Here is a 23,471-nt window from a genome sequence, read left to right as displayed (position 1 = left end):
ACAGAATTATTCAAGGAAAAAGGTTAGTGTAAAACTTTACTAGTTTCAAATTATTCTTCAAGTGTGATGGGCTGAACTGTCTCTTTTCCCTCAGCAGAAAACTAGGGATGCTATATGCAGAGAAGCGCAGGTTTTTTACAACTAAAGCTACTTTTTTCTTTCGGAAAAGCTACTTTTCCTTACAGAGTCAGCAGTAGACACAGGTTTGCATAATGATGAACAAGCAGTTAATAAAAGAAGGATCTATCATTGAGATATCCTTATATTATATTTAAGACACTCAACAGTCTTTTTACTAATGTTTTTAACTGAGCATAGTATTTGTGAACTACAATAATTGTCCCTCAGAGAGTTACCTTAAAGGTCAGATTTTTGATCTGAAGTCTTGATATTTTTAGCGTATTAATTTTTCAAAGCCCAAGAAAACATAGAGAGATGTTGTCTAGGAACAGAGCCTGTGGTGCCTACAAGACATTCTATAAAATGATGTTCTGCAAGCAGACAGGCATTTTTATAAAACAATATCCTAAAGTCCCCACGAAGCAGAACAGCAAGGAACCTTTAATGTCTGGGGTCACTGAAAAGGCCTTCTGCCTCAAGATCCATAAAAAGGCTCAGCTAGTCTGCTGGTGGCAGGAAGGCTATGCTCCTTTCTCCCCACTACTCCTGCTCTGCACTTTTTATCACTTTCTTTCACTGAAATGACAGATTAATGCTGAGTTATCATCAATGCAGCTCCTCACAGCTTCACAAAACTGACAGGAAAGGTGTGAGTAACTACATGGAAAAGCATTACTTTATACTCATTAGAGCATCGAGTGATTAGAAGTAAGAAACACTGCAGAGACAGCATTCCACCAGAAACAGAGGCAACACACTGTGGGAAGCCAGGGATATTCCCAATCAGCTGCCATCACTTGACCTTTACATCACTGTGCTCACAGAGAACTGAGTCCATTTATGTGGCAGCAACAACAGCAAGTAATTCCCGTATCAAACCACGACACTCCCTTAATCACGTCTTCTATTTCATCATTATTTCTTTGCTGCATAATTCTTGGGATTGTTTCTAGAAGCTTGTTTGGTTTGGGTTCTTTGGGTTTTTTGGCAACCCTTAGCTGTCATGCCATATGCACTGCTTTAACACCTTTGCTTTTTTTGTGCCTTCAGGCTTTCTCCTATTTTGGTAATCTGTTTACACCATTAGGGAGAGTTTTACTGGAACTTATCACCATAAGGGGAAAACAAAGGAAATCGTACTCACTGAGCCATTATATTAGGCTTTTACCCTGAAGTATAGGAAAGAGGTTACAAAAACCTAAAAATCACGCCATAAAATGCTACATTGTGCTTGAAGGCTAGATTACTCCTTGGCCATTTCAGGCTGAATTATCCTCTTGTGTTAGATTACATTGTTAGACCTGAGCCCCATTAATGCTCTTCCATTCATTGCTCCAAATACACTGGCTTTGCTTCCTCCTCCTTTTTGATTCAAATGAAGAATTAATGTCAGCCAGATGTGCTGGCCTGTAGCATCCACCCTGCCCCACACACTGAGTCCCCCAAGTGCAGGATAACCTTGTGCACCTGACTTCAGAAATGCACGAGGCAGGTTCTAAGACTTAAATAGTATTTAAATACTCTGTTTTTTCCAATATATCTCAGAATGAGATCACAGAAATATGAAGTAATGATGTTACAATTCAATTTACGTTTCTCCCTTAATAAAAAAAAACCCTCTATTTTCAGTGTGGCAGCTCAGTCTTTTTTCTATCTTTTTGAAACACATAAACCAGGGGAATGTAAAAAACCCAAACCTTAAAGGCAGTCTACAGCTTTGTATTTTCCTCCACTCATCAAAATCAAAGAAAACAGGAGCTTCCTGTAAATGCCCAGGCAATGTTTATTATCTGACCACTGGAAACAAGGGAAAAATCAGAGACACTCAAGGCTGCCCTCTTCACCTCAAGATGAGTCCACGTTGACTTAGACAATATATGCTGGTACAGATAGCAGGCTGCTCTCATTATTTATATTGAACACATAGCAGAGAAAACACAAAGACCTTGTAGATGAAGCCTTGTAATTTACACTTGAAAATAAATAAGTGTGATGAAGTGTGGGCCCATATTTCTGAAAGCAATAAGAAACAATTGTAGAAATATTCTGCAATGCACTGGACCCATATGCCAATGCTACAGGTGAATAACATGCGCTGGCCAATTGCAGGTTATGTCATACAGAGTTACCTTTCCAGTTTTCCAGAAGTCTAGAATTCAGACTTATTGAGAATAAAAACTTTACTCTTAATTAATGAAAAACCTAATATTCTGTGACAGCAATAAATGAAAAAAGACATATCCCTTTTTAAAGATGAAAATTTATTTCTAAGGGTACTCTGCTTTAGAACTAAAACCTGGCTATTAGGCAGTAAGGAGGAATAGTGAAAGAAGATTATCCTGTAGTTTAGGTTATATAGTAAATCTGGGGGATCATCTGCACATTTATTTTTTGCATCCTCGCTGTGACAGTTTACATAAGACAAATGGTAGGTGTGCCAGCAAGACTCCTACCTTAGACCAATGAGTCTTCTTTAAAAGGATTTTTCAAATTCAACCTGCAGATTAACAATTACTCATTGCCTTTTTTCTATAAGGGGAAGGAAACATGCAGAAATATCTTATTTCACTATTACTGAAGCAAACCCCAACTATTTATACCTAGTTTATCGGACGATCTTTGACAAAATCATGGGTGAAGGAAGATTAAGCCTTTGCTGAAAGGACAGAAAGATAGGAACAGCAGCAATAAGGAGCTAATTAAATATTTTCTTTGATATGCAAATGAATGAGCCAGGTAGGCCAAGAGGGTGCTGGAGAAAAACCGTGAGGAAGACAGCAGGGAACTGCCGGAAACCAGAAAAAGTGCTTGGAAAAACACTTAATTTGGTGCTGCAGGCATTCAGGAAATTTAAGATGCAACTTCAAAATAGAAACATTCTAGATGGAGCAAAAATGCAATGCGTGATTGTGTAAGATCCCTTTTTCGTGGTTCTGCACACACATTTGTTGAAAAATGCTGATCCATTGTTTACACTTTCATATGTCAAGACACACATTTAGCAGAATGGCTACTAGATGGACAGCAAGCCAGAGCTCTCCCAAAGCACCACCTGACTCAATCTTGTCTTTCCAAGCACATAGCATCATATTTGAGACAAATCTGCCTCCTTCTAAATAGAGGAGTAGGGAAATAATTCCCAGAGCCCCTATTCACCACCCTCTCCCAGTGCCAGCAGAGATGGAAATGTCCCTTGGGAGCAGCCCATGGGTGAGACATGGTGCTGAGACACATCCCTGCCTGCCTGCAGGGCCTGGGCACCCCAAAGAAATCTATGTTATCTTGCTCTTTCAGCTGCTGCTGCTGCCTGGAGGTGGAAGAGCCTTGCCAGGTAATGGGGATATAACAGATTTAGCAGTGAGAAAACCACCCCAGCATCACACTGCCCAGCAAGCACATGGAAATGGCATAATGTGTTTCTGGGGAGGCATACAGTTGATATTTTGGCAGCTTCCATCATCAAACACATGTATGTGTTCAAGTGTTTCATAATTTGCAGTAATCCTTGCCAGATTCCACTGGCCTTTCCAGCATTTCCTTTCCTTGTAAGCACTGGAAGTTTTCTTGCAGTATGAATTCTTTAGTTTTGCAGATGGCTTTCAGTGTAGCCTCATTACCATGGACTTGCAGCTCTTGCTAATTTTTTTATAATATTTCCATGTTGCATGTCTTTATGAGGGTCTGCAGATACATAAACTGCTACCAGCATTCACCCCATCCCTGCAGCATACAGTGTAATATGGGAAGACCATGCAATGAATTTTACTCCTTTTGGGGCATTCTTCCTGCTACTGGGCTTTAATTCACTGTATCTGTGTGAAGCCACAGAAAGCAGTGGGCCATGCCAGTAAAGAGAGGGAGGTAGTGGTCACACCTGCTCTGCAGAAATTTTGCTACTAGTAGGGGAAAAAAAGGAAGAGTGCAGTCCAGCTAATCTAAACACATGGGGCCTGAAAATCAAGGAGGAAAGAGATGGGGAATCCTAATGGATCATTTTAGAATCCATTTTCAGAGGAGTATTAAAATTATATTGGCATACAATTTTACACTTGGCTAGGACACGTTTCTGGGGATTAATGACAAATACATCAGGCAAGTGAAAATAATCAGTCTCCTAAAGGAACAAACAAGTGAACATTTCATCAGAGAAGGACAGGACAAGGTTTGGGATTTGATTTTTCAACGAGTAACAAAACAGGGGGCGAGCTATTTCCAAGTCCAGCAAGAGAAACAGATCTTGCACAGCTGCATTGGTAGAAAAAGAAATCAAAACCACCCAGGAACCTGCTTTGAGCAAGGAGAGGACTCATCCAATGCCAGAGGATGCTAGACTGGGCTAGTCACTGGCAGGACACAACTCATTGTCAGCAGGGGAATTTAAGGCACGGTCAGCCTTAAATTCCTGCTGTTATAGAGACAGCTCTCAGCTAAGAGTGAGGAAGAGTGAACACCCTTCCCCTCGCCACAGAACCACTCCAGGCCTCTCACTGAAACTTCCACCTGAGACCACTGTCCCTGAGACCAAAGCTTCTTTCTGTTTTATTTTTCATCAATATTGGAATTGGTATTGGTACAATCAATATTCCTGCATTTTTAACCTCAACATGTACTCATTACTCCTGCTGATCAAGAAAATTTGGAATTTTACCATTTAAAAAACTTATTTTTTTCTCCCCCATGCTCTTCATGCACTAGTTCTCCTATTCTTAGCTTTTCTTCTCTGCTTCCCTCCCACATGGTCCACCTCATCCATCCTCCAATCTTGCCTAAAATGTGAGCAGGTAAAGTCTGTTGCTTTCCTGCTTTAACTCATATTAGCAAATGCACTTATTTTTATGCTAATAATCTAAAGAGTTACTCTAAAATTTTCAATATTTAGCAATTATTTAATGTTGCTGCTATAAATACTATTTCTCCACAATGTGGAGTTGGTAGCATTTGAGTATTAGCTGAATTTAGAAACATATCATGTGGCTTGCAAAAGTCCTGCTAAACTTGGCCATCTAAGACAGTAAAAATTATTATACTTTACCAGTTCCCAACATTGTTTTGCTTTCTTTAAGCACTCTCGGTATTTGCCTTGTAGACCATCTTTTATAACTACTGTTATAAAAAAAGCACCCATCACTCTTTCTAGGGTAATTTTCATTCTGCCTCTAGCTGGCTTTTACCCAAAACCCGTGCACCACATCTTAGCTGTGTCATGCTACTTCATCTGCAGTCTCAGGCAAGATGCTGCCTGAGATACAAACAAGTTCTATTCCAATGCCAGTATGTCCTAACCATTTTAAAAATTGTTTGTTTCTATATTATAAATGTTAACTTATCTAAAATGCTTTGGTTGTCATGGAGACTTTTTCTGCAACCACTCAATTCTTATGCAAATTATTGTACTCAATTAAAATGAAATGAGAAGATTTCTGCAAGATAAAGTGAGACTAAAAATTAGCAGAAACAGGAAAAGAAAATGACATCACTTTATTCAATAGCAAAATGGTTTCCACAAGGGACACTTTCTCAATGAATGATTCACAGATCTATTAGTTCTTGTCTGTATTGAGGTGATTGCAATTCCTAGTTGCATTTGTTTAGTTAAAAAAAAGGTTTCCTGCATAAATATATATACATTTTCCATACTACAAAACTGAGGAATAATAAATGTTTTTTAAAGTAGCTCTGCAGAATCTCCCTTATTCTACAACCATGTTTATATTCCAGAGCAGACTAGCTGTTACTGTCTCTAATGGCTCAAACTGCCTACCTGTCATCTGAAAAAAGATAATGGGAAATACTGACCAGGGTTTGGATCTGATTGCCTGAGAAACAAACTATAAGTTTTTCTTCAATTCTGTGTTTAGAAATGAAATTCAGCACTGCAGTCACTCAAGAAAACTGTTTTCCTTCCATTGTTATTAAGCAAGACTCACTCTATGATAAATGAGGCATGCAGGAGAACTTAGAGAAAGATTAAATATTTCTCATAGCTCATACTAGGATTTGTTTCCCCTTCTTTAACTTTCTACTTCCAACTCAGAACCCACAGAATTAGACAAGTTCACCTTTCAGGAGCTTGATCACAGAAGATATTTTAAATTTAGTTTATTTATTATTAAATAACAGTCTTTGCTCCTAGAAGTTGTGAAGCCACAGTGCTGACAGCCTGGCTGCAAGCTTCCCTCAGAAGTTCCTGTGTCAGGGGCTGTGTGAGGCAAGGCAGCACAGGGAGTTACCGGAGCACGTCACAGCTCCTGCCTGCTGAGAGCAGGTGAAAGGGAATCCCTGAAAGCTTGCAGAAGAGGCAGTGGCCTGGGGAGGGGAAAAGAGCTCCACTGAAGGCACCAATGAAGCTGCCTGACAACTGCTGAGGCTTTAATCGGGTTTCTCTGAGTAGCTAATGGCCTCAGGATATGGGAAAGATGTGGGCACGTAGAGGACTTTCGATAGACAGTAACTGAAACATAGAAAACATAATGGGGGACAAAAGATTGCGGGGCAAATTAAATGGAGTCTTTCACAATGTTCTGCTGCATGAGAGCTTTCTATGAAGTTTGCTTTAAAGAATAAAGTAATCACATTCTCTCTAGCTACTTGGGACAACTTACAAAGGGCTTTCCCAATTTCCAGAGTGACATAAAATTAGGCGCTGACCGCCAAAAAAAAAAGGTGTAAAGGCATTACTACAACTCTGTATGAAGAAAAAAAATACCAAATTACATTGGAAGGACTACAAAGGAGCATTAATGCACATCTTTATTCTGAAATTACTCGGGTTTATAATTTCTGACAATAAATTCAAGAGAAACTAAATGAGCTACTAGGATATCAAAGAGCATGTTTATCAGAGTTCTGTTTCTTGACGCCAGCTTCAGAGAACAGGCATAGATGGTGTCGTCAAGTCACAACCTCTTTCTATTTTTGCCAGTCCTGAGTGAGGGATCCGTAACATGGTCCCATGAAGCAGAGAGTCCAAAGGACTTCTCCGACCCCTGTTCAGAGGACAGACAGACTGCCATGACATAATGAGGCCAGGGCACTGAAGCAAACAGAAGGTGCTATTCTGACACTAGCTCATAAAAGACTCCCACTTTAGTGACTGATTAATTCCTTGAATATTTTTTACATCCCTGAGCAATTTTAATTTCCAAAAAGGTGCCCCTAACACCTGGGAAAGCTTTGCTATATTTTCTCCATAAGAAGCAATCATTCCCACACCTCTTAAAAAAGCAAGTTATTTAGAACAATAATATTTAATTAATATTAATTAAATATTAACTATTAATATTTTTGTTAATGTATACTATATAAAAGAAGAGAATATGAGTTTGAACCTAGAGTTCACAGGAAATTATGTGAAACTTGAAAGAGAAGTGAGTCAAGAGACTGTCAGCTGCAAGTGCTACTTTTAGACATTGTTTAATGCACTTAATAATAACATGAAAGAAGAAACAGAAAACCCTATGGTCAAGATGCCAAAGTAAAAACAAGAATGTATGGATTGACACTTTTATCTCAATTGGTAAAACCAAAAACTATTCTTAGCAATCTGCAGGTATTCTGACTAAAAAGAAGTTAAAGTAGAGTTGACTTTTCTTGCAGACATTCATATTTGAAAAAGAGATATATACTGGTGATTCAGCTGGAAGACAATAGATATGAATAAAATTTGATTGCAAAAAATCCCAACTTGAACAGAAGGTAGCCTATAGAAGACAAGATATCAGATTGTGCTTTTGGACTTAACGTTGCTGGAACACTCAGAGTCTTATCAGAAGATTTTCCCTTGGGGCTCTGTCAAAACACTGCGGGTTTAAATGCACTTCAACGATGCCTGTCTGTTTTAGACATGCAGGAATGAGAGAGGAGAGGCAAGCAAATGTGAGAAGTATTTCCCAGCACTAGGCCGGAGATGCAGCACCTGTAAAGAACTTTAATATCAGTTAATTTAGACCTACTACATTTTTCTCTCCTGGTAAATTCCTCCATTGGTCTGCCATTCTCTTTGTCATTCTTTGCCACAAGCTCCTTGTCACTCCTTACTTGCTGGGTTGGCAAAAAACATAATGTACATTATCAATAAATATTCTAATTTACATGAACATCTCCAGTTTTGAGTTTGTATTTGGAGTGGTATGTAGGGTATGACCCACAATGTGGTTTATGAAGTCTGAGAAACAGTTTTCTTTTTAAAAATACAGCCCAAATAAATCTGATTTGAACTGTATTAACTCAGGTGTCAAACTGATACATTCACTTGAATTTATCTCTCCTTAGGTAACACAACTGAAAAATTGTCATAATGACAGTTCATTTTAGCAATAATGTGGATGATTTGACATTACTATTAAATATGGTAAAGGAAATGAATAATTTCATTATCCAGAACTTTTAGTTAGAATGGCATGAAACCAACAATGCTAACAACAATGATTCTAGAGGACTAATTGGATCTTGGGTATTTATAAAATCATCTTCATGATACGAGGAATGTTTGCATGGAATAACTTACTCTTCTGCAGCTCAAATACTATTCAGAAGAAGAATGGACATCTGGGATGGGAGAAAACTGGAGCAATAAAACAGTTGATATAAAAATAGCAGCATATTACAAGATTTAGCAGTAACAGCGATGAAGATGTTTGCAGCCAGGAGAGCAGCACTGCTTGTGTAACAGGCCCAGCTGTGTCATTTGCTGATAGCTGATTAGAAAGAGGGAGAAGAGTAACTCCTCCAGAGCACAAAAGCTGCTTTTCTGTCTGTGTATGGGCAGTGGTCTAAAAATAAGGCACATAAGGTATTCCACACCCTGGAGGTGGTGCCAGGCCACACTGGGGTCCTGCTTGTCCACACAGGGTCTTACCTTGAGGACAACCATGGGGGGTGGATCTCAAACCTGGTCTCAGCTGTCCCTCTACATCTGACACAGCTCCTCTGCTCAGGAGGAGATTTCCAGGTCATTATCTTTCTCCTGCAATGGGACTCATACAAGCATAGAAAAAGGCATGCACAAGGTCTCTCTGTCAGTCAGGACATTTCCTTCATGCACAATAAAAAGATGTAAGGACTGAAAATACTGCGCATGAGAGGGGAGTCTGCCCTAAGGCAGAAAGCTAAATTTATCCTCTCTAAAACTCAGAGGGCAGCCATTGTACAGAACAATGCAAGTTTTAATCCTTTAGCTCAGCTTAGAAAGGAGAAACAGGTAGTGTTAATTGGAGTCACTAGTGCAAAACATCTTGGCTGCATATTTTTGCTTAATTATTTTTAGTTTAAGGTTGAAGAGTGAAGTAATACTCCTAGCTTAAGAGCTGAAAATGGTTTAATATGGTTTCTTGTTTCATTGCTTGTTGGGTCTTTTTCCAAATCACAGACGTCTGTATTGACAAAGTTTCCAATTCTGTTGTACATGGGGCAAAGGAGGATGCAGATCTCCACAATATTGGTGCTCATCTATAGCATCACAAGGGGGCTCTGCAATTCTACTGAGTGACTTTGTTTCTGGTCAGAATGCCAGACAACTAGTCCTAGCTGTCCAAACTATTGGATCAAGCATCCAATCTTTTTGAAAAGATCAGTCTGACAGTTCAAATCCCATAGTCACTACTGAGTATAGCATACAGCTATACTGTCGGTATATTAAATCCTGGTTTAATCAAATAATGTGGTTCCCCATCCTGGATCCCATGAAATCTTTTCAGTTCTCCTACCACACAGACGGTTGCTGCTCAGGAACCAAGAGCTTCACTGGGTTTTTGTGTTTTGCCTTTGCAAGATCTCATGAAAGACTCCTGTAGAGTATCCAGCCCTCCTGAGAATGCCCTAATCTGAAACCCATGTGGATATATAAAGGGTGACATGAAAAGTAAGGCACTTTGACCGGGGTTGTCTCCAGCTCAGGACTGGGGCCTCACTGATACTTTAACTTGCAGCATGTCTCTCCTCATTCCTTTGCCTCAGTATTGAGAGAGTAATTATCAGTCTTCTGTAGAACTTAGGATGACACAGGAGCAGTTGATTTTGTTGTTGTTGCTCAGAAATAGCTCTTGTCAAGGTTGAAGGTATGACCATGGCATAAAAAAAAGTATGCTTTTGTTTTTTCAGGCGGAAGATACTTTCAGAATGAATATTTGATGTGTATTTTTGTAATATTCCTCTATGATACTAAACTTTAATTACAGAACAAGGAATATCAAATAACCTGTCCTTACGTGAGTTTGAAATCACTAACATCAGTCAGTTAATTCATTTACTCAAGCCAGTATAAAATGTTTTACTCATCATCTCTTGCTCTAAAAAACCCAAATCCTTACCAATAAAATATCATCCCAACACTATTACAGAATCATCTCACTTTATGCATATGCACTTCAGAAGCATGAGCAGACTCATGAGCAAAACCTTCAGAACTCAGCAGCTGTCTTGAAGAGCCCTTGTAGCAAAACCACATGTTTGATAAACACAGTTAATACCAAAAAGAATTTCTTTCCTGTCAGTCTGCTTACAAAATTTTTATTTGACATAACACTATCCTCCTAGCAGGCTGATTGCCACCTACTCTGTTTTATGATGACCTCTCAAGGAGATTTTCCCAGTTTTTCCCATCTTTTGTCCACTCTAACATATTTGATGCTATGTGCCTACTGAGCACCTTTCTTCAACACTTACTGGCTAATTTCTCCATTTTCAACTAATTTTTTCCCCCAAAAAGTTTCATGGTAGTTACATTTCCAAAGGCACTTTTAGGATCTTTGCTGCAGATATTTATTCATGTGATTTACTCATTGCTGGTAAAATAATTTCAATAATTACTAACACAGGGTTTACATACAGAGGAGAAATTTGAACTCTAACATCCTTGGGGAAGGAAGGTACTGGAAGAGGTATGTACAGGTAACTTACCTGTCAAATAGTTCTCCACCAGTGACGAGTTCCAGAACAAGACTGATTTCTGTAGGGGTCTCAAATATCTCCTTCAGTTTTATCTGGTAAAAGAATACAAAAAGTATTTCTTTTGCTTATTTGTCTTCTTGCAGAGCACTTCTGAAGGTCAACAGTAGAACACAGAACACAGCTGGGAGAGTTACCTTGTTCTCTCGCAATTTTTTTTCCTTTTTTTTTACTCTTTTGGTTATTCTCATACCTCTGTGACTTCTGTGAAATACAGGAGTTCAGGAGGCCATCTGCCAAGCTCTCAGAGAAACCAAAAAGTAAGACCTTTTGGTCTTTAAGTCTCCCAGGACTGAAAACACCAATTTCTTACTTTCATTTGCAGAAATTTTTTCACATAGTTTCTCACTCAGCTCTGTAAGAACATCATTGTTTTATCTTAAAATGGAAATATAGCTTAACAGATGTTCATAAAAAAGCTGCTAGCATGCCCACTAAGAGAACCCAGACCTTTAATCCACGTCTGTACAGGTCTTCCTGTACAGGTCATCCTGTACAACCACAACAGTCTTTCACAAACAGAAGGAGTATTAAGAAAAAGAAGGAAACAAATGTGGAGTGGAGTAACTTGGCTAAACTTACAATGTTGGGATGCGAAAGGCGAAGGAGAACTCCGATTTCAGTGCGGACAATTTTCTTGTCTACCTGTTTAAAAGCGGGGAGGGAAAAAGGGAAAAAATTATTTCCATGTTCAGCACAGAAACTTCTGGATGAATCACAGGATGCTATGTGTGAATAGCACTTCCAGATCTCCCAGAAGAGTAAGGTAATGTGAGACAAGTGTCAAGCACACCAGAAATAGAAATTTTCGATTAATACAAGATGGATACTATAACAGGGAAATGTCCACACCCAGCAAAACTATTACAAATATACTCGTGAGTCACACAAGAAGTACAATATAGGAAAGATATCTGAAGAAGGTGAGAAAATTCCTGGTTTTACTCAGGATCTGACCTTGTCTATTGCTACTTATGTTTGCTGAGTTTATGCAACTTCCTTTTGACACACTGTCCAGCAGCTGTGCTGGAAAAGGTTTCTGCATGAAGGATGTGCTCATCAAAGCAGTGTAACTTACTGCTTAGAGCAAAAAAGCGGTGCAAATACCTCCAAATACCTCCAGCCACAGAGTATAAGGTTTAACCTCAATTTGCTTCAACTATCTCTGACAGAATGATCTATTAATTCAAAGTACTGGTTAAACCTCTGATATTTCCTCATGCCTTCCCTTTTCAAACTGCAGTCTTCAACAATCACAACTTATGTTCTTGGGGGTCATCAGTCATTTCTCACAAGAAGCGTGGAGCTAGGGAGTATTTTGTTTAGGAAAGAAAACTGCAGCTCTCTTGGAACTAGAATGCTTAAGCAAGCAAGAATGGAAAATGTTTGTAAGCAAATTTTGAATGCTTTTATGTTTCTAAGCAATTAATACACTTACAAGGAAACTACCTGATTTGCAAATATTCTCCCAAACCCTAGAGAAGTCCTACATTGATGACTCAGGGGGTTCAGAAATGAATAAGAGTCAACAAGTCATTGTGGTTCAAAGTTGATGACATATATGACATCAAGCGGAACATTTTAAGAGGGACTTGGGCTGGTGTTTTTTGGGGTGGTTTTTTTTTTCTTCTTGGAAGCTTTTTTTCTAAGTCAAGTTTTGGCTTTTTACATCAGATGGGAAATGAATGGCAGTCATAATATATAAACCTTTAAAGGGGACATAAAATTGCCTTCCAATTCTTAGTGAAGATGACACATCTGAAGACACATTTTATCACCTGAGAGAGCTACTCCTCAGTAATTTATTTTTTTCTAACATCAACAAAATCCAAGTATCCATTACCTTCAGAACTACTGGATAGGCAGAATTTGATTCTCCCCTTGTGTCAATCAGCTTAGTAATGCCACAGTGGTGTAAATGAGTAGAGAACTACAGTCCTCAGGGCTTTCTTAAAGCTTACTGACATTCAATCTCTTCCAGAGCCTCTGCCAGGAGGCAAAATGAAGCAAAAAAAAACAACTTTGGACAAATTCAGTGCACATAAGAAGGAAAAGAAATCAAACATTGAAGAGGAATGAAATATTCCATTACCTGAACATCTAGTTGAAAGTAAATAATATGGCCAATAACAAAATCTTCAAGGATAGACACTTGCTCCGGGATCAAACTCAGGACCCTTTAAGCTTGTGACCAATGCATGCTTTATAAATGTTTTTGGTTTCTACTCCAAATACAATTAACAAATTTCTTTTCCTGCTACATAAACACTGAGCAGCAGATTTGAAGATATGCTTCCTGTGAACTTTTCCTAAAATGCGACAAGCACCAGCCTGTGGTCCTGCTCAGTTTCAACATCTCCTTGGCATCGCTTTGGGTTACTTCAGTGAGTGCAAACATGCAGCAAAGGCCTCCAAAGGTCACTGTTGGGCAACAAAGGGCTTTTGATGATTCACACAGTGATACACACTGTGACCATTCCCACATGCTTTGCACCTCAGAAAAATTAATGTACAATTGTGCATGGACAGTGATATTCCCAGCAGAGCAGTTTAGACTGAAAAATTTACCTTATCCAAAAGCACTGCTATAGACTGAACAACCCACAGTTTGCTTCCTGCAGTTTTGAAAATGTTTGGGCACCAAGCATACCTGGGAGCAAGCACTGAAAAGGCTGCCCAAAATCTAAAGAGGACTTCTTTTGGCACTCAGTAGTTACAAGTGAGAAAGTACAGAGGCCTCCTCTCAACCTTGCCTCTTAATTAAGTCAAAACATGGCCTAAGACTCAGTTCTAGGTCTTTTGGTTTCATAGACATTTACTCTCAAACTGTAGGTGAGTCCCTCTGTGATCAAGTTTGTGACCTGACACACAACAGTAGACTTTCACACTTTCTCAGATGATGGCATGAGGAAAAAGCACCTCAAAATTCAGGATGGTAAGATTAAATGGCAAATATGCTGCAGAGAAACACTTAGGAGTGTTACATATTTACATGTAATGGCTATTGGGATAGATTTTACTAGGGAAATAGGCATGTATAGGTGATACGAAATGTTTCAGAGTAAAAACAAAGACAAATTTAGTCATGACATTTTATTACAGACAGGCCATTTTATCACTTTTAGCTTCTTACCTTCTCCTGCATTAAGAACAGACAGAGTTATGTCAACACTTACCTTGTTCAGCTCCTACCAAAAAAAAAGGTACCCACTTATATCAGGGCCAAACCTGGCTTATTTTTAGTTTGGGCAGGAATATCAGCAATTCAACTACTTATATTGAATTTTCCTATCATCATCCTATCAAATAATTTCCTGACATAAATTATTTGCTAGGATGAGAGTCAGGCATCTCACTCTAGAGTATATGTTGCTATAGTAACAATTTTTAAAACTCGGATAATTTAATCAAAATATGCCATTACCACAAATGTTTGGGCAAATTAAGTATGTTGGGCTAGATGAAATACAGCAGTTTGATTTGTGTGTATGTAATAACTGATCAAAATGAGGTTGCAAAATTCTTTATTTTGTCTCCTCTACTTTGGATGCAATTTAAATAGGCAGTTCAGTGCTTGAAAACTATCTGAGCTTTCCCTAAATTAGCATTACTCACAGGATCATCAGTGAGATATGTGTAAGTATATTACAGTCAAAAATAATGGGATCAGCAGAACTGGTCTGTTTGTGAAGGGAAAAAACAATCAAATGTTAACTTTCAGAGGTTTCACAGTTCCACTAGCTGAGAAATTTTCCTTCTATCCTTCATTCTTTGCTTTTAATCTATGCTAAATGGCTAGAGTACACTTTTAGTCAAATATTTCATCAGTGTAATTTGATTTCTACTTAAATGATTACTTAGTGTGAAAAACGTTACTTCTGTAATGCCAGGTTGTGTAAACACCTGGTCAGGTGATTTTAACACTGGTGCAATTTTACTAAGCTTTATTTTCTGTATTTGCAAACTTTAAATTGCAAGTCATCAAAGGGCATTTGCCATGATAGGCCTGCAGAGCAACAACCTGCTGTGGAACACCCATGTCAATTAGAGAGGTCATTTGACAGGTAAACCCAAATCAGTTATTTATCATCCCCTCTCTGCTGACCTTGAGCTTGAAGATTCCACTGTCATAGGCCAAAAAACACCAAACAAAGTTGTTAGATGGCCTGTGATTATTAAAACCCACAGCTATGTGTTCCCTCAGCTTACTGTGGAGGCACATGGAATGCTGAAAGGCAGCAAATCTGCAAACCTGCTTGCGGGTGCTGTACAGCCACTTCCTGGTGCTGTGGCTTCCAGGGCTCCTCAGTAAACTCTAGCAAGCAAACCAGGAGCTGTGACTGCAGCACAGATAAGCACGTGCATGCTGGCTTTAATCTAGATAAAGTACCTGCAGCAGCAAAGATCTAAAAGCTTGAACTCAGGAGCAAGAGGCAATCTAGGAATGCTGCTCCCTTAATTTATAACAATGCATTTACATTAAAAGGGTGATCATTCCTGGATTACTCCTAGTATTTATCCCTCCAGTTATTTAACTTCAGTAGAATTAGTTATTTATGTCTTTTATAGATAGATATGTGTCTGCAATTGCCCTGTCTTTGAAATTTCATACTGATCATGCAGAAAAGGAGCATTAGATTTGTATTCAGGGTACTTCTTATTTTTTAATTTCAGATTATTTTGATAAGAGATAGGAATGGAAAATTACTTAATGAAAGCTGAGATTCTTCCATGTTTCCATGCCCGAAGATGGTGAAATGGAGTAATGCTAAAAACCACTGAGATGTAAAAGTCTTGTTTCTGTGTGAATTAAATGAAACAACATAAAATGAACCACCACTTTACACAGATAAATCCAGTTGCATCTCTGCAGTATAGTACCACCCTAAAAACAGGCGGCCAATGGATGTTCTTTGTACCCTCAAACTTAGTAGAGGGCAAGAGGAAGAGCCCATTCCTCATCCTGCAAGCTCAGTCTCTGCTGTTCTCCTTCCCCTAGGCACTGTAGAGGCAATGGGGCACATTTGCCCAGGTGTGACCTTCGTGCAGTGAAAACACTGTGCCCAGGCAATGGCTGTGAAGAAATCAATACAAAACATCTCTTGAGGAGCTTCACAGCACTGCCTATCTCAGGGAGCCTGTTCACATCAGCTCTGCACAGCTCCTTAATTCATATCCCCCTTCTTGACTCACATGAACACCTCTAATATGAGCAATTAATTCTTTATTGAACCAGCAGGTCAGGCTCTGACTATGTGCTTCTTGCACTTAAGGGGGGGATCACAGTGCAAAGCATTATTAGCTTGACACTTGCCCTAGGGTGACGTTAGGATGCTTGTATCCCCATTCATGTGTTCTGTTTGTGCTGGATACTATGTTCTGTGCCTTCAAGACTGGCTCTGAAGAGTGAAAGTTTTGTTTGGGGTTTCTTATCAGCCTGGCGGTACACAGAGACAGGGCAGTACATTGTGCTGCTTTTGCTTTTTTGCTTTAGCTTTTTGCTTTGCTCTTGCTCTTGCTTCTGCTTTGCTTCTGCTTGCTCTTGCTTCCGCTCATTACTTAGTTTAGCTAAACAGTCCAAATTTTTCCTGGACTGTTTCTCATTTCCTTTTTTTGAACCAACTTGAGCCTGCTCCGGACTGGGACCTGTGAACACCGAGAGTTTGCACCCTGTGGCTGCAGCAGCTGCCCCAGCACCGGAGGGACTGAGAACAGAGCGACCACCCCCGAGAGAGACTCCCTGAATTTGTCATCTTTTTCAGAGTGGTGTCATCCGGTATTGTTCACTTTGTGTGCTGGGGGGTGCTTTGACTGTTAAATAAACAGGTTCTTTCCACTTCTCTCCAAGAAATCCTTCCCGAACCAGTTGGGGGGAAAGGGGGCCGTGTGGGTTTGCTTTCTGGAGGAGCCCCTTTTGGAGGTTTCCTCCCAAATTTGCCCTAAACCAGGACACTATTAAAAGTGCTTCCAAGAAAAAGGTTTTATTTGCTCATACAGTAACTGCTCTGAAGTCTAAACCTTTCTATATTTTATGGCATCAATTCCTAATTACCATGTATAATTTTGCCATTATTTTTCCTTTTCACAGTTAAGCTGAAACATTAAAACCTGTACAGACATAGACTACACAAAGCAGAGCTGTCATTCCCTGATAGTCTAAAAGGTCTGCTCCCAACTGTCCCAACTAAACACAGGAGTGATGGGTTACCCAGGCTCTCTTGAGAGTTTTGAAGAAAAAAAGAAATAGACTTGAATTTAAATAAATGTTCACAAGAAGAAGGCTCAAAGAAAATATTTCCTATGCAGTTTAAGGTTTTGCTTTTCAATTTCGGAATGTCCTGAATTACAGGAATTCCAATTTCTGCCCAGTTTATACATAAGAGTACCTTCTCACAAAATTTTTAAGTCAAGATTCAAGTATAAAACATTTAAAGAAAATTCCCGAATGTGTTTTTACATCTTCATAAAGATGGATTGAATTGAAATCATCTGATCTCATCTATGTATCAAGATAGATGTCAGTCTTCAGCCTAAGTGATAAAGACATGGAGGTTTCAAAAAGTGCTATAACAGAAAGACAGAAAACAAGGGACTTATATGAGACTCAGCCCACTTCCCTGAATTACTCTGATGGAATTCAGCAATCAGCATGGCAGTGGACAGTAGGTAAAAGCAGAATTTTAAAAAGCTGACCCTTCTGAATGAAGGGATACATCATTGTTCCAACTAGGACATTTATTTAACGGCTGCTTTAGATGATTTGTTCATTGAATGACAATAACAGTTTCTCAAGTAAAGAATTTTTCCTATGTTTTAGTAGCTGCTCTTGTTGGAACATTGCTTGACCTTCTCAGCAAGTCTGCAGCTCTCTCTTGTGCAGCAACAACCTTTGGACTCCTAACAAACTAATATTATCTTAAAAAAACAAACAATTTGAAATAATCTTTTTGCATTTTAAACTGGCCAGATTATTCTGGCTCTGTCTGTACTCAAGCTTAACATGAGCTCTGTAGAGAGCACAATAAACAACTCCATAAAGCACAACAGCAACTGCACAGTCCTGTGATATCTTCCCTAAGCTCAGCTCAGAGTTTTCACTGTGCAGGTGCGCTGGTTTGGCTGGATAGAGTTTATTTTCTTCAGAGTGGCTACCATAGGGTTGGGCTTTCATTGGTGCTAAAAATAGTGTGGATAATTCAGGGATGCTTTTATTATTGCTGAGCAGGGCTTGCACTGAGCCCAGGCCTTTTCTGCTTCTCATTCCAGCACATGAGGGATAAGGCTGGAGGTGCACAAGGAATTGGGAGGAGACAGAGGCAGGACGAGTGACTCCAGAAGATCAAAGGGATATGCTAAACCATGTAGCATCGTGCTCAGGACATAAAGCCGGGGGACAAGAAGGAAGGGGGTGGGGGGATAATTCAGAGTCTTCCCAAGTCACTGTTCTGGGTGATAGAGCCTTGTTTTCCTAGAGATGGCTTACCAAGCAACACAGTGAATGAATTCCTTACTTTGCTTTTGTGCACAGCTTTTGCTTTTTTGCTTTTTGCTTTGCCTATTAAGCTATCTGCATCTCAACACATGAGTCTTCTCACTTTTACCCTTCTGACTTTCTCTCCATCCTGCTGGGGATGAGCAAGTAAGCAGCTCCATGGGGCTCAGGAGCCAACTGGGGTTAAACAACACCAGTGGGTTAGTGAGGATCTTTATTTTTACCCTACATAAGTAATTTTGTATTTTTAATGAAGGAAAAAAAACCCAAGAAAACTATTCACTACTAGAGCAACTATTTTCTGCACATATCTCCATGCTTCCAACTTGCAACTGCAGTCCTTTAAGTGATGAATATTCCTCAGACTGAACATTATTCCTTGCATGGGAATAATGCTGGTTACATCAATGTGCCTGTATTCTTCCTGTCAGTGATTAAATGTCTGGTAGCTGTTGCCTGCAAATACCTGGGTTTGTGGAAGCTTTAAGAGACTAATCTATCTTCATGGAATAGGACTGTTAAGAGCAAATTGTTCCATCAAAGAAGCAACTCTACTGTTTCTGAAGAGAAGCACAGTACATTTGCAGGGAAGCCATCAGATGGATACAGAAAATTCATGAGGCTGTATAAACTTATGGCTGGAAGCACAGTAAATAAACCCTGGCATACCAGATTAACAGGCCCTGCATCTTAAAATACATGGTTTCAGTAGTAAAGGTGACCAGATGCAGGTAACATTCCCCAAAGACACAGGATCCACAGTGAACAGATTGTTACTCACCCACATTAACTTGGTGGTATCACCACCGAGTGAATGGATGAGTTCAGAACCACTTACAGCTTGTACAACACTGGTCATTTGCAACAACATATTTTATGTTCAATATTTATTTATGTTTATATTTATTTATGAGAGCACAAAACAAGTTATATGTTCATTAGAATAAGCCTCATTATAGGCTGTGGTCTAACTATATGACTAATTTGGTTGCTATCTCTTTCCCTGTCTCGTTAACACACAGATTTCTGCAAATATGTTAGATAATTGTTGAGCAGTTTATGCAAACAAATTTAAGCTTATTAGGTATTCATGAATTGCTCACTTCAGCGATTCACTATTTATAGTGTGTTACTGCCATTGTTACTGTTCCCAAAGCTGGGTGGGGGAGGACACTTTTAAGATGCAAGAACAATGTGTAAAATCAAAGGTAACTTCTTTTGGTTTTGCCAAAATAGATGCATTTATGGCTCTATTTATAAATCTGTACTCGCCATCTTCTTGTATATTCTTGCTTTTCAGCTATGACTGTTACAAATCCAAAAATTTCCTCTCTCTCACTGAAAATTTATTATTCCAGCTTTTATCCTGGGTAAGGCATCCAGCATTAAACATCTTGGCTTCTCATTCACACCATTCCTCTGAATAAACAAAGTGCCGCATAAATATTAGAAATGGAGAGCTACTTGGTGATAGGATGTTTCCTGTCATTGATGTTTTATCTTAAAAACACTCCGAATTCTCAGGAGCCCTCAGCTGCATGATAAAGATCTGGAATAAATTATATCTGCTTGTATCATTAGCCAAGTGCAATGCTTGCTGCTAGTTAAGAAATTTCACATGAATAATAAGCTGGTCCTTGTTACCCTTATTATCCATCCTTTTCTCAATTCAACCTCTATGAGTCCACTGCTCCCTAATGAAGGTCTGCTGCATCAAGGCTACCATTAATATAATAATCTCAATCACAGATATCAAATAATTCCATGTAATCAATGAAGCAGTTTTGTCTGGGCTGGAGTTAATTTTCTTCACAGTAACCTTTAAGGGGCTACATGCTGCACCACTCCATTTATGGGCAGTTACACAGATGGAGGTAGGGAAGGCTTAGTTGGTGGCACTGAAGCTCATATGTGGATGATTTATATTCAAAATATTGGTGGGATAAAAGCATGACAATGTCAGGTGCAACAGAAGTCATGTATGTTTCCTCTTCTGAACCATCCTGGATCTCTCAGCCTGCTGCTCAAATGGCCCCTATACTAGGAGACTTGCAATGTCTGGATTCCAGTCCATTTTTCAGGCAGGTCAGCCCCAAACATTGATAACAAGGAGTCCTTGAACAATTTCTGTGTTCCTTGATAGTATCCAGAACATGCAATTCTATGCTTACAGGACTCATACACATGGACCACAAAAGTGCTTGTGATTATAGGTTTTATACCTTATAATCTGAATAACTAAATAAAACAGTGGAGGCTCAAAGGAAAACAGGGAAGGACTCTCATGCTGAAGATTTTCAGGGACTGAAAATGAGAAGTATTTTATATAATTGGAAGATGATACAGAGAAGCATGTAGAGATGGTGAGATGGTTAAGAAAGACAGGCAGACGTGAAAGCAAGCCTTTGTAACTAATTTAAAGAGCTTGCTTCTTAGATTAGGAACTGTGAGCTGAGATTCTCTTGTTAGCGGTATGTGTCAACAAATAACACTGTAATTTACAGGACTGCTTTTGTTCCTGCATCTCCCCAGTCCCAATGGAGGATGTCTCAGCTCCATAAATGGCAGCATGTTACCTTGCCTCCTCTGCCAAGAACTATGAGTTGTGCTGGGAAAAAAGGAAAAGTGACTGAGCAGGCTGAGAGCAGAAGGAATATGCAGTGACTTCCCTCCCCAACAGGTCACCTCAACCCATGAATTCAATGCACAAAGAGCCACAAGGTGCCATTCATATTTGATCCTGTGCTCCCTGATGCTTCATACAATTTAAGAGTAAATGGAGGAGATGCTGAAAGGGGACAATTTTAAGCTATGTAAATCTGAACCAGAAGAGATTTTGAATTTCAGGAGATTTATGTTTCCCTTTATGGCCAGTGAAGTCACATGCAGATATGGAAAATCACAATACCTGACCTAAAACCCGCCTCTGGTTCTACTGCGTGATTTGGATGCAATTTTGATATATGAAAAAAAAAAAAAAAGGAAAAGAAAAAAAAAATAAAAAGAAAACCAAACCTGGAATCCTTCAAGATTCCATAGGTGTGGAGATGAGAGGACAAATTTTACCTGTGAAATAAAGGATGCAGGAGGGGGTAGTTGTTGATTTGCTATGAACTGTGGTATCAACTGCCTGGATACAAATGCAGCTCTATCTCCTGTGGTCCTCATCCATAAAACACAGAAATGCTAATGTGTGTTCTCACCATGGTGGTGCAGCTGTAACACAGAAATGGCCCAAAAAGAATAACTGAAATTAGTTATAATGGTGAAGTGAATAATTTTCCTGGACTTCGGATTAACAGATTTATGGCTTCTTATTTCTGGTAATTAGGGCTTTCATCTTGAAGAATTATGACTTTTCTCACAAACTCTTGAAAACCATACCATGGAGTTATTTTGATTCGTATTTTCTTACATTTTTACATTCAACTCCTATATTCTTTTGACTTTGCAGTTTCTTATCTTTTTACATTCAAATCCTGCATCTACTGTGTTTACTACTCAATTCAGAAACCTACAATTATTATCATGCTATTTCTTCTAGTAGTACTGTTCTTTTATCACTTTACAAAGACATGAAACCTATATGAGTGTTATGTATCTTGCAGACAAAAATTTAAATTTCTGCAGGTTGATATTTGTGAGAGTGCTGCTTAGAAGACCTCACAAGTTAGCACATCATGTAATAGTTGCAATTCTAACAAAAATATGAAATGAGGATTGTCTCCAACAAATTGTAAAAGAAAGAGACTTGGATATCACAGGACTCAAAAACAAAATAATCATCTTACTAATGCTATTTCTTGTTATTTATGGAAATGTTATTTATGGAAATTTCAGCTCTTTTCAACTGTATCTACTGAAGACATAGGTGGCTTTTGAAACATCTGCTTGTTAAATATATGCAAAGTGTAATGGAATAGCTTTTTGGAAATGTAGTAGTATTTGAAGACTGCACAAAATGAAGGGAGAAGAATATCAAAGGAAGTGGGATGGGTTTTTCACTTTTGTATGAAAACAAGTTATTACTTTTAATTTATTTATTCAGAGTTTGGGTTTGGCTGGTGTATTGTTTGTTGGATGGGCATGGGTCTTTTGGGGTTGTTTTGTTTGGGGCTTTTTCTTAAGAAAGCCCTTTTTCAGTGACTTGATTCGAGAGCAAGTTTAGTTTAACAAAAACTTGTCACAAGCCTCACTCACACACACCAGTGCTGCAGCTGTCAGCTGTCACAACACTTGGCTTAGAAATTTGTATTGAACCTTAATTCTAGTCTTGAGAGATCCTCTGGTCAGGTGATGTGTCCCAAGAAAATCAGACTATGGTGTTGCCTTCCTGATTTCTCAAAGAAGCCTCTGTATCAGAGCCCTCAGATTGTCCTGCTTATACAGCCGTTGCGTTCATGTCCACCTTTGTTTTTTCATTCCTCCCTACATGCGGATCTTTTAAAACACATAAATAAATGAAGACCACCTCAGCCAAAAAGCATATATTTTATCTGGAAAAAGGCCAGTTTGTCAAGTAAGAACATGCTGATTACAGAACCCTTGGTAAAATAAATCCTCTCTTCTACAGATCTCAATTAGATTTGCCTCTCTGAGAGGCTACAGAGAACTCAGCTTCAGAATAATAAGCACAGGATGACACATTTTAAGTCATAAAATGTTCATTATTTTTTGCAACACCTGAACTGCTAGCACTGGAGAAAGCACTATAATTTCTTATCTTCTGCCCTCTTCATATTTTACAATTTTCACAGTTTTCCCTTAATTCATTATTCTACAGCTTAGAATCTCTCTCCCCTCAAAAAATAGCTGTCACACCTGTGATGATAGCATCACACCATACACATCTAAAAACAAAAACTTCCTAAAATGCAGAGAAGGAACACTTTCGGAGAGCCCCAGCACAAGCTTC

General features: G+C 38.9%; 1 protein-coding gene across 2 annotated transcripts in view; it reads right to left on the bottom strand.

The window, feature by feature from the left end:
• CAMK4 (calcium/calmodulin dependent protein kinase IV) overlaps window positions 1-23,471 on the bottom strand; it is a 139,621-nt gene that overhangs the window by 47,987 nt on the left and 68,163 nt on the right. For both annotated transcript variants that reach the window (XM_063181456.1, XM_063181455.1), the window contains exons 3-4: window positions 11,647-11,709; window positions 11,017-11,099 (exon numbers count right to left, since the gene is read on the bottom strand). In XM_063181456.1, the coding sequence (XP_063037526.1) occupies window positions 11,017-11,099; window positions 11,647-11,709 (146 nt within the window). The remainder of the gene's footprint in view (window positions 1-11,016; window positions 11,100-11,646; window positions 11,710-23,471) is intronic.

The sequence above is a fragment of the Melospiza melodia genome, chromosome Z, assembly GCF_035770615.1.
Source record: "Melospiza melodia melodia isolate bMelMel2 chromosome Z, bMelMel2.pri, whole genome shotgun sequence".
NCBI classification, from domain to species: domain Eukaryota; kingdom Metazoa; phylum Chordata; class Aves; order Passeriformes; family Passerellidae; genus Melospiza; species Melospiza melodia.
This window is presented reverse-complemented; position numbering and strand designations above follow the sequence as displayed.